At 37.1% G+C, this 12,985-nt stretch overlaps 1 protein-coding gene across 1 annotated transcript in view; it reads right to left on the bottom strand.

Moving 5' to 3' along the window:
* The window catches only part of LOC124605962 (methanethiol oxidase-like), a 129,842-nt gene that overhangs the window by 108,950 nt on the left and 7,907 nt on the right, over window positions 1–12,985 (bottom strand). The window contains exon 3 of the mRNA XM_047137925.1: window positions 6,498–6,657. Coding sequence (XP_046993881.1) covers window positions 6,498–6,657 — 160 coding nt within the window. The remainder of the gene's footprint in view (window positions 1–6,497; window positions 6,658–12,985) is intronic.

Raw genomic sequence — 12,985 nt, 5'->3', positions numbered from 1 at the left:
ATCAGAAGGTTGAACATGGTAGAGAAGCTAGAAAATATGAAAAGGAAAATGCCATGGCTCAGCCTAGATACAGCGGGCATCAGTGAAGTGACTGAAAAGAAACCAAGGATTTCTAATCAGATGAGTATAGGGTAATATCAACTGCAGCAGAAAATGGTATAACAGGAGAAGGATTTGTTGAGGAGGGTATGACAAAGAGCAACTTACTGTGAACAGTTCAATAATAGAGCTGTTCTCATCAGAATTGCACCAAATCAACACTGACAACAATATTTCAGATATACACACTGACATCACAAGCAGAAGATGGAGAAATAGAGAAAGTATATGAGGATATTTAACTGGTAATTCAGTACATAACTGGAGATGAAAATCTAAGAGCCATGGGAGTTGGAATGACATTGTAGGGGAAACGGTAGAAGAAAGGGTTATGGAAGAATATGGGCTTGGTACTAGGAATCATAAAACGGAAAGACTAATTGAGTTCTGCAATAAGTTTTAGTTAATAATAGCAAATACTCTGTTCAAGAATCACAAGGAGAAAGTATACTTAGGAGCTAGATTACATCATAGTCAGGCAGAGAGTTGAAAATCAAACATTGGACCTTAAGACATACCAGTGGCAGATACGGACTCAGATCACAATCTGGTAATGATGAAGAGTAGGCTGAAGTTTAAGAGACTAGACAGGAAGAATCAATGTGTAAAGAAATGGGATGCACAGGTACTAAGGAATGAAGAGGTACACTTGAAGTTATCTGATGTTATAGACACTATAACATTACACAGAATACTGCAAAATACTGAAGCAAGTAATCCAGAAATCTAAGCAGCTTTTTAATGAGAGAAAGATAATTACATCAGGCAATAAAATACAAAAACTATATGAGATATAGTGAAGACAGAGACAGGTGGGACCAAAAAGGAAGAGGAACAGCCCACTCTAAAAATAAATGAGATATTGGTAGCAAGTGCATGTAGTGTTGCAAACCTCTTAAACAAGTACTTTGTTTCTCTTACTGACAGCTTAGGGTTTTCAGTTTTAGTAAACAGTGCAACACAGTAGCTGAGACTGGTCTTTGCAAATAATTTTAGTAAAATGAAATTGACACTCACATCTCCCAAAGAAGTAGTGTCCATCACAAAAACTCTAAAATCAAAGTATTCTAGTAGTTATGATAACAGGTCAATGAAGTCAATCGAAGAATGCTCATGCAAGTTGAGTTCTATCTTGTTATTTGTATAATCAGTCTCTTATCAGTGGAATGTTTCCAGACTACCTAAAACATGCTGAAGTTAAGCTTCTTTACAAGAAAGGGGATAAAGAGGTACAATCAAACTATTGACCAATTTCACTTTTGTTGGTTTTTTCAAAAATATTTGATAAGATGTGTTCAAGCATCTCCTTAAGCATCTTACCACAAATAATATATTGTCCAAGTCACAGTTTGGGTTCCTTAAGGGTTTTGATATAGAGAAAGCTATTTACATGTATGGTGAGAGTGTATTTAATTCATTAGATAACAAATTAACATTTTCTGCGACCTGTCAAAAGCCATTGACTGTGCGAATCACAGCATTCCCTTAAGTAAATTAGAATAGTATGAAGTAACTGGCAGTGCTGCAAAATGGTTTGAATCTTACCTATTAGGAAACAAAGGTTGTTGTTGCAAAATACCTGTGGAACAAGCAGTCAGCCTTCATCTAATTGGGAATTAACTACATGTGGTGTCCTCAATGTTCCATCTGGGATCCATTGTTTTTCTTGTGTACCTTAATTATCTCTTGTCTGTTACATAGCCAGATGCTAAATGTGTTTTGTTTAAAGATGATACATTACATTAAGTAGCAAGTCAACTGCAGATTTAGAAATAGTACCTAATCAAATATTCACTGACATTAATAAATGGTTTAAAGCTAATTCACTGTCATTAAACTTTCAAACGACCCACTATTCGCAGTTCAGAACTTGTAAGAGATTTCCTTCCAACATGTGTGTAACATATGAACACATGCAGATCGAAGAGTCTGACAGTGTGAAATTTATGGAATTACAACTTGATAATAAATTCATTTGGGAAGGGCATTACACAGAATTGCTTAAGTGTCTAACAAGTCTGTATTTGTATTGAGAATTATGTCAGATGTAGGAGATATAAATATAAAAAAAGTTGCATACTTTGTTTACTTTCATTCTATTGTGTAATATAGGATCATATTCTGTGGCGACACATCAAACTGAGTAAAAGTTTTTAGCATACAAAAGTATGTAATAATAATCATTCCTTGTGTAAATTCAAGATCATCATGTAGAAACCTGTTCAAGAAACTTTGTATTCTAAACCACTGCTTCTCAGTATTTTTGTTCCTTAATGAAATTTGTTGTGAATAATATATCTCTATTTCTAACCAATAGCCCAATACATAGTATCAATACTAGGACTAAGAACAATCTAGATAAAGACATACAATTACTTAATTCAGTTCAAAAAGGGTCCATTATTCAGGAACACACATTTTCGATAAATTACCAGCAACCATTAAATACTTGGTTTCAGATAAAGTAGAGTTTGAAAGACTTTTTGATAGGCAACTCCTTCTATAGTCTACAGATGAATATCTTAACAGCTTAAGTAAAAATGCCTGTTAGATTTCAGTTTTGACAGCACTTGGTTACAACAGTCAAGATTAGGTATTTTGTATATGGTAAGTTTATTCAAATTACACTACAATGTTTCATTCTGACAGTGTATTAATTCTGTAAATATTGGCAGTTCCAGTTTATTGTAATGCATTCTCCTATTCTGACAATCTCCTGACAAATGGCCAGGGTAGTAAGTATTACATTCAAATGTTTTATGTTTTTTATGTTATACTTTCTGACATGTTCCACATCCAAGAGGATCAGCTCATTTTTTGGGTCTATGGAACGAAAACAGAATCTAATCTAATCAAGGATTAAGAAAGGCATAAGACAGGGATGTTGTTCTTCACCACTGCTATTCAATCTATATGTCAAAGAAGCAATGATGGAAATAAAGGAAAGGTTCAAGAGTGAGATGAAAATTCAGGGTGAAAGGATATCAATGTTAAGATTCACTGATGACATTGCTATCCTCAATGAAAGTGAAGAAGAATTACAGGAGCTGACATATGGAATGGTCAGTCTAATGAGTATGGACTATGGGTTGAGAGCAAATAAAAGAAAGATGAAAGCAATGAGAAGTGGCAGAAATGTGAACAACAAGAAACTTAAAATCTTAACTGGTAATCACAAAGCAGATGAAGTTACGCAGTTCTGCTACCAAGGCAGCAAAATAACCCATGACAGATGGTGTAAGGAGGACATAAAAGGCAGGCTAGCACTGGCAGAAAGGGCATTCCTGGCCAAGAGGAGTCTACTATAATCAAACATAGGCCTTAATTTGAGGAAGAAATTTCTGAGAATGTATGTTTGAAGCACAACGTTTATTGCAGTGAGACATGGTCTATGAAAAAACCAGAACAGAACAGAATAGAAGCATCTGAGATGTGGTGCTACAGAAGGATGTTGAAAATTAGGTTGACTGATAAGGTAAGGAATGAGTAGGGTCTCCACAGAATCAGTGAAGAAAGGAATATACAGAAACATCTGACAAGAAAAAGGGGCAGGATGGCAGGACACCTGTTAACTTCCCATGGCACTAGAAGCGGCTGTTGAGGGTAAAAACTGTAGAGGCAGACAGAGATTGGGATACATCCAGCAAATAATTTAGGATGTAAGTTGCAAGTGCAACTCTGAGATGGAAAAGGTTGCACGGGAAAGGAATTGTGGCAGACTTGATCAAACCAGTCAGAAGATTGATGGAAAAAAATTCTCATTGAAGCATAAAGGAATTAAAGACATTAGCTGCCAGTGGGCATGATTGATATCAATGGGGTCAGTTGAAAATTTGTGCTGGATCTGGATTCGAATGTGGCTCCCTTGCTTACTAAGCAGATCTGGACACAATGGTCTCCACAACCACACATACTATCCTCGCACTCCTCCTATCACACCCAACTTCTCAGCTTATACCACAGACTACTGATATAGGGCCACTGCTTGTTAGCCTCATTATTCATGGCATCTCGCCAATTCCTGTACAAGTTCGAGCTTTTTGTACATCTGCACTGAAGGGATAATTGGCTGTCATTGCCTTAATTATGTATATGGTGTCTGTTGTTTTGGACTTATCCAAAAGAACAGACACCATTTTGATCCTGCAGCAACTATGAATCAAGTCACAAAGGAATTAACCCTTAACTTAAAAATTTTTTTCAAATTATTTGAAAAAAAAAAAAAGAAAAGAATTCTTGATTAATGAAAATCATTCTATGACGAATAACATTATATGCACTGGACTTTGACTAAAATATCCTGAAACTTGAAGACATTTTTTAATTTCTGTCCAACTATGAAGTATAACCACATATTTCACAACAGTTTTCTGAAACCACAAATCTTGGAGGAGCTGGCTGGAGCACAGACATTATATTTATCTTGTGCCACTGGTGAGCACTTGTCAGTCAACTGACAAAATGTCTTCACTTTCAGTCTTTAATGAAGTAACATCACATTCTTTTCCACTTTCTGAGTTGCTAAATTCAATGTCAAACTCAGAATTGCTACAGCCATACTTTGTTGAAAGCATTGCCTAAACAACAATATAGGAGAGAGTCTGAAAGCACACATTTTGTTGTGCAGTATCCAGAGCTGCACACAGTACAGATGATACCTAGTGGCAACCACCTCAACCAAAACATGACAGCCAGGCTACAAATGTACTACCAGGTGCTCTGTAGCAGCTGAACATGTAACTACCAGTACTGAAATGGATATAAGTAGGGTTCAATTTTTTCAGAGGTCTTTTCTTCAGTTGCCTGAGTATATTCAGGATTTTAAGTTTCTGTCAAAATAGTAGACATGAGACAACTCAAGGTTTTAAATTAAGGGGTTAAAGAAATTAGCTGCCAGTGGGCAATGGTTGATATTATGAGGTAAGCTGAAAATTTGGGCCAGATCAGGATTGAAACCTGAGTCTCCTGCTGACTAGGCAGATACACCATCTGTACACTGTGGTCACCACAACCCTACGGACTATCCTACATGCCTCCTGTCAGACCCAAATTCTCAACTTATACCGTACACTGCTGATGTAGTGCCCCTGCTCATTAGCCTCATTACTCACAGCATGTCACAAATTCCCGTAAGAGTTCAAGCCTGGATTGCATATGCACTGAAGGTATCATTGGCCAGCATTGCCTTAGTTATGTATGTGGTGTCTGTTCTTTTGGATGAGTCCAAAAGAACAGACACCACATACAAGGTCTGTTCAAAATATTCCAGAACTTTGTCCATAAAAATTTTCTATTCTTACCTTTTACTTATTGTGCATGATCTCTTTCAAAATACTTTCCTCCAAAATTGATACACTGCTCCCAATCTCATTTCCACAACCAGATGCAGTCTTAGTATGCCTCTTGCTGGATCCCACTATGTGCCTTCTATGAATTTTCTTTTATCTTGTCCATCATTGCAAATCCTTTCACTGTCCTAAAAGTCCTTTCACTGGAGTTTGCAATTTTGGAAATAAAAGAAAATCTGCAGGGTCATGTCTGGAGGGTATGGAGGATGAGGCAGCACAGTGATTTTGTTTTTTGTGCTACAGTCATGCACCAACAGGGATGAATGTGCAGTTGTATTATTGTGATGTAAGAGCCATGACTTGTCTCGCCACATTTGCAGCCATTTGCTTCTCACATTTTCTTGCAGGCATCACAACATGCCATGATAGTACCATTGATCAACAATTTGTCCCTGTGGTACGAATACATGATGGATTAATCCTTCAGAGGGCGTAATGAATGAGGGTCATCTTTAACTTCCAACTCCCATTTTTAAATCATCTGAACCATTCATTCATAATACTGAGTAAGGCTTAAGCATTCATCATTGTAGGCTTCCTGCATAATTTGGTGTCTCTTAAAGGTTTTCTAAAGTTTCACACAAAATTTAATGCAGTTGTGTTGCTTCTCAACTCTGCCACCTTGAAGTTCACAAACTGTGCAACACAACATTGTACTCAATACACCACTGAGCAATAACTAACAGACACACTACAATGAAACTCCTGGCAGTTACACATTAAACATTGGCATGTGCAGGGATGCCAAGAGTATTTTCTCCAATACACCATTGGCACGAAATTATGAATATTCTGGTATTTTTTGGCCTTACCTCATATATCAATACATAAATACAACACACAGAATTCTCATTCAAAAAAATGATATGTTTGGGTATCAGTGTACCTTCATATTGTTACCTCAGCTTACTAAATACATCATGTCAAAAGATTTGGAAATTTTAGTAGACAATGCTGCCTTTGTGTTAGTATCAGATATTCCTGCTTCCTCACAAAGTGTTGTAATAATGTTTTAAAACAGATGGTAAGTCTTATATTCACTATACTCACTCTTAATTTCAAAAGATTCAGCATCAAGAAGAAGAAAATTTCCTTTTGCTTCATCACAGTTGTCACCCAATGTAGATATCATTATTTCTCCAGTTGGAAGGCAATGTGTTGTATGTAGAGCAGTAACGTCTAGTTGACTTAAGTCTTGAGGATCTATAACCTTCAAAATTGATAAATAGTGTCAGTTCACTATAGCATAAAGAAGCAGCAAAACATAACAGCATGTGACACTTGTCAAACAGAAAAAAATTTGGAAGAAAGGCAAAATGGAAGCACACAAATTAAACTATTGTTGTACGACAATGGTTTTACAAGTTCAGAAATTTTTATGTGTACACTGGGAAGTCTTTCTTGGAATGAATATAAGTGATGGGAAGAATAATAGTAACAGCCTACAAGCAACTGATGTAATGAGCAGTTAACAGCCACATAAACAAGATTGAAAATGTTGCTGAACTTCTGGACAACATGTTTTTCAGATCTGACTACAGTTTGCCCTGAAAAAAGATAATGTCAGAAATTCCAGCAACATATCAGTCTTGTTTCAGTTAGAGCTGTTTACAGCAAAAATTGTGCACTGTGTGTTGCATTATTAGAATACTGTTTCAGATACAATCTTCTTGTTGTTTTTGTTATTACCTTCTCCAAAGACTGGCTTATGCAGCTCTCCACGCTACTCTATACTGTGCAAATTTGTTCATCTCCAAATAAATACTGCAATCTACATCCATTTGAACAAGCTTACTGTATTCATACCATGGTCTCCCTACATAATTCTAACTCCCACACTTCCCTCCATTACCAAACAGATGATTCCTTGATGTCTCAGAATGTGTCCTATTAACTGATCCCTTATTTTAGTCAAATTGGTCAGACATTTTGTTTTTCCCTAATTCAATTCAGCATTTCCTCCTTAGTTGCTCAATCTACCCATCTAATCTTCAGCACTCTTCTGAGGCACCACAAGCTTCTGTTCTCTTTTTGTCTGAACTCTTTATTGTCCACATAACCCTACTGTAAAAGGCTGCACTCAAATTACTAACACAATTCCTCTTTTTAGATATGTTTTCCTTGCTATTGCCAGTCTGCATTTTATATCCTCTCTACCTCAGCCAAGATCAGTTATTTTGCTGCTCAAATACCAAAACACATCTACTACTTTTAGTGTCTCATTTCCTAATTTAATTCACTCAGCTTCATATGATTTAATCTGACTACATTCAATTACCCTTGTTTCACTTTTGTTGAATTTCATCCTACAACTTCTTATCAAGACACTTTCCATTCTGTTCAGCTGTTCTTCCAAGTTCTTTGCTGAACAGAACTGCTGAATAGAATTACAGTGTCATCAGCAAACTTAAAAGTTTTTATTTCTTTTCTCTTAACCTAAATTCACTTTCCAAATTTCTACTTGGTTTCATTCAGTGCTCACACAATGTACAGATTTAAGAACAGTGGGAATAGGCTACAACCCTGTCTCATTCCCTTCTCAACCACCACTTGCCTTGTGTATAGCCATGAGCTGTGGTGCACTCAATGTGGCATAGAGGCCAGCACTGCAAGCTGCCGTACTTCAGTTCACCATTTCAAACCTAACCATCAGCAATTATTTAGTATTTGTCATATCTGGGAGGTTCTTGAAATTTCTAATGTTTGTAATGTTTGTGTATTCTGGAATATTCCGTTTGTATAATCTATCTATATGTTGGTGTTTGCAATAAACTTGCTTTGACTGCAAAGTGTTGTAGTTCACTGACAACCATGCTTTCAGAATTGAACTTGGCTGTGATTATGATATGACACTCTTTGGTGGAGACCTCCGATATTTCAAAACATTTACATCACTGTGGCTCCAATTATGCAACTTAAAAGGTATTGCTTACATAGATAGACCTAGAATACAAGCAGTACATCATTCCCAAGGTCTTTATATTCAATAAACCAATGAATTCCTAAACAGCAACAAGTCAGTTGCACTTAAGGCATACATCAGTATTTTCTGGAGATGGTAGTTAGAACCCAGTGAAAGGGCTGAAAGGATTTGAGCGAGTAGGTGGGATGACATGATGTGTTTGGCCAATGCATAATTGTACATGGGTGGTACAGTCCACCAGTGGTTCAAGAAAAATTAAGAGCAACTCATTAGCTGAAACTAATTCTGTACCAAACTGAAGAAAATATTTGATGACAAGCAGCATCAAATCAGCTTAGTGCAAGAACAATTGGAGAAGAGAGCTTTATATTATGGGGAATAACACATACAGAATATTTTGGTCCATGCCACATAGTGAATGTGACACACGAAAGAAGCCAGAAAAATCTCTCATTTGATGAATGGATTTACAGAAGCGCATTTAACAATTTCTTCTAGTAAAGGAGGTCATAACAACTGGGAAAGTCATCAGGTGGTATCAGCATATGAAAAAAACAACCCAATGTTCACCCAGGTGCAACAAACATCTCTGCCACAGGAGAATGGACATTTGGAGGACAGAATACAACATATTGTTATGCTTCCACTATGGATGCCATAGACATGTTGTACACTACTGCAGAGAGAGGTGATGAGCTTTCAATGGCTACAAAGCCTCAAGATTTCAACTATCACAAGCAGTCATAGACTGTAGAAGATTGAAGCACCAGATTGTATAAGCTATTCCAATGTGCACGCAAAGATTACTCTCAACAGTTGTTCCCTTGTGAGGACATTGTTATCCCACCATAATAACAAGACAAGTACCAAAATTCCAATCATCAAGCTAGACACTCAGTTACACTTTGTATCTTTTGTCAACTGCCAGAAGCCACTCTGGCTCACATAAGAAATGTACACACCAGAGACAATCATCAGCATTACTGATGGTCAAGGGAACTTTGGAATCACTAACTGTCACTAGCAGTGACAACTTATCCCTAACAGTATGTGTATAGGAACATCTGAGCCAGTCCAGCATGGGCAACCCAATGCCACTGACAAGGAATCATGAGCTGCTACCACTACGGACAATGGAATGGAGGAAGCTGCTATTGAACTGGACATAAGATCTGACCTGACTGAGGAAAAGCATGGGCAAGTGTTAGCCATTCTGCAGCAATTTTCAGACTAATTCAAATCTGGAGTGAAGAAAAGTCAGATCAAGGAACCCATGGTAAAACACTGTACCATTACTGAAAATCACCCACCAATCAATCAGCACTTGCACAGGGTGTCACTGGCTGAACAACGCAGAAGATAAAATCACAGAACTTTCAGAGTCCTTGGTCCTCTCTTGCAGAAGAAGAAACATGGCACATGGTGTTTCTGTGCCAACTACCAATGACTGAACTAAATTATGAAGAAAGATGTACACCCATTTTCGTACACAGGTGACACACTAGACAGCATGACAGGAGCAAAGTACTCCTCAACTGTGAACATGCAGACAGGTTTACTGGCAAACTGTGGTTGATGATGCTGACTCAGAGAGGACTGCTTTCATAACTCCTGATGGCCTTTACAAGTTCAGAGTTATGCCATTTGGATTATATGATGCTTCAGCCAGCTGTGAATATATGATGGAAAATCTGCTTCGGCACCCTGAATCGATGACTTGTCTCTGCTATCTGGATAACACTGCTGCTTTTTGAAGACATCTGAAGAACACTTAAGCTGCCTTACAACCATATTGAAGTGTGTTCAGACCACAGGGCTCCATCTGAATCAAAAAAAGTGCCCCTTCATCTCTCAACAAATAAAAATCTTGGAGCAAATAGTTAATGGTGATGGGTCCATTCCAATCCAGAGAAAATAAGAGCAGTCACAGATTTTCTGACTCCTTGGCATGTCCTTGATGAGAGAAATTTTCTGGGAATGTGCTCATACTAAAGGCAATTCATAAGGAAGTTCTGCTTCATGGCATAACTCTTGCAATGATTAATACAAGGAGGCACCAAATGTTCCTGGAGCAAGGTGCAAAAAAAATCTATCCTTCCTTAAGGAGTTGCTAATATCTTCTCCAGTTCTAGCACTGCATGATGAGAATGTCAAGTCAGAACTTCACACTCAAGCAATTATGGGAAAAGTGCAGTTCTAGTAAAAATTCAGAAATATACCAAATAAGTGATAGCTTATGCTTCCAGAGCAAAGTCCGTGATGAATTACTCTACAAGCTTGTGAGTGTGTTTGCAGTTGTTTGGGCCATCAATGACTTCCAGCTCTATTTATCTGGAAAACTATTCACCTTGTGACAAATCACCATTCTCTATGCTGGCTGACAGGCCTGAAGGATCCATCAGTTCAACTGGCAAGGTGGGTACTGAGACTTCAGGAGTATGACATCACAGTAGTATACAAAAATAGATGCAAACATAAGGACATTGATGGCCTTTGAAGAAATCCTTTGGCAGAACACAGCAATGTGGATTAAATCTCAGTCATCACTGCATTAGATGACATTGCCTATTATCAGACGGAACATCCACCACTAGTGAAAACCACAGAAACCTTGAAGGAGGAGAAACTAACCAAAGGAGGATTCCAATTAATAAACAGAACATTGTATAAGTGAAATGGTTGCTTCTCTTTCCAGTTCATCAATGGCAAGCTATCCTGAGATTTCTCAATGATGCTCCAACATCTAGTCACTTGAGATTTGTCAAGGCTTTAAACAGAATCAGGTGTAGCTATCACTGGCCAGGTCTCTACTGATCCACTCTCTCTGTGTACCATGTATCTGGCAAGCACGAGGGCCCCAGCTAATGTAGTATCTGTTTCAACACCATTATACATCAGTACTACATTCACACACATATTCATACACACTTCTATCTTTTGGATTTATGCTGACTTTGATTACCTATTTGATTCATGATATTGGTGTTTGATGACGTGAGGTGCAATAATTTGCTTAATACACTCTACTTTAATCATATTTTCTGAGGTTAAATATGATCAACCCCAGGGGGGTACACTCTTTGTGTGTACTACATGTCTGGCAAGCACAAGGGCCCCAGCCAATGTTGTATCTGCTTCAACATCTTTATACTTTGGTACTATATTCCTTATTTACACCATTTACACTTAGTTTCTAGCCACATGTCTAAATCAATTCTAGGTACATAAAATGCTTTGCTGATTTGAAAATAGTATTTTATCTTATTTATACTGGCAGGAACTGAGAATAGTATGAATTTTGAAGAAAAGTATAGCCAACTGGATAATACACATAAACACATACATTTGTCTACTTAACACTCTAGTTGATCAGCAGGAACTATGGTATAATCTTGGTCACTTGTATAACATTGGTTTTTGTTTCACATCTTCATGATTTTACAATTATTCAGTGTCATGTGAATCTGAAATACTTCATACGTACATGATTGAATGTTCAGCATGATTATTATGGAGACTGTTAGTGACAATCGACATAATTTACATTGCACGCAATTAGCCTACTATTTGAAGTTTATACATGACACATATTCTATTGACTTCAATGATTTACTTATTATTTACTTTATCTTGGCTATAATGAATCCGATTGCTCTGTGATAAATTTGGTGTTGTCTTTGAAAGCTCTTGGTTAATATGGTTTAGGAGTGTTTTGCTTGCTGTTGTCCTAGGGTGATGATAGTATTATTAGTGGATTTTGGCTTCAGGGTTACAGATGACCACAGTCTTGATGAGATATATGCATTGGCTGATTGGTCTGAGGAAGGCATCAGTCAGATAGGAGATATTTTGGTTGGATGCTCTGGCTGGACATCAATCATTTCTTTGACACACCAATTATGAATGGAGTTTAAGCTATGTTTCAGTACATCAAGTGTATTACTCTACTTTGCATTATGCTTGTGTTTTTATCTATATTTGATTCAGTATGTGTGTTCGTGTCATGTTTTCTATATTAGTTGTTGGCATTCATAATATATATTCTTTAGTACTTTGATGCTCAACATCACCCTTGTTGAATCACTTTTGTCAGGATCTGCTCTCACATCAGTGTCAGAAACACGAGTGTTTCTTCAACTGCTTGTTCAGGATGCTTTTCCTATTAAATCATTTAAGTGCCAATGTACCAACGTATGTATTTATCTTCAAACACACATTCATATTAAAATGTGATATGAAATAATTAGATTGTGACTGAACATCACCTACAAAATCATTTTTGCTATATTTTATTACTGTACGAACATGAATAATTTTGCTTATCTGAAAGATTTTCCCATATTTGTCATGACTTGCAATCATTGTTGATGTTTCATTGTGTCCCTGTACCTTTGTGCTCCTAATACTAACTCCTGCTTGTCTTATGGTAGTAGATGATGTTTATTTGGAACTTGAAGTTCTACATCATTTTGATACACATACTTGCATACTTATCGCTTATTGATTTTGAGATTTGAACTAACTGATAACGAACTTTATTACTGGTTAGTACCTGTAGGTTCAGGTCAGTCCAAATGTCGCAAACATAGGCCTTGAACATTTTTGTATGGAACTT

This window comes from Schistocerca americana, chromosome 3 (assembly GCF_021461395.2).
Source record: "Schistocerca americana isolate TAMUIC-IGC-003095 chromosome 3, iqSchAmer2.1, whole genome shotgun sequence".
Classification (NCBI taxonomy): Eukaryota; Metazoa; Arthropoda; class Insecta; order Orthoptera; family Acrididae; genus Schistocerca; species Schistocerca americana.
The sequence above is the reverse complement of the archived record's forward strand: the minus strand, read 5'-3'. Positions and strand labels throughout refer to the sequence as shown.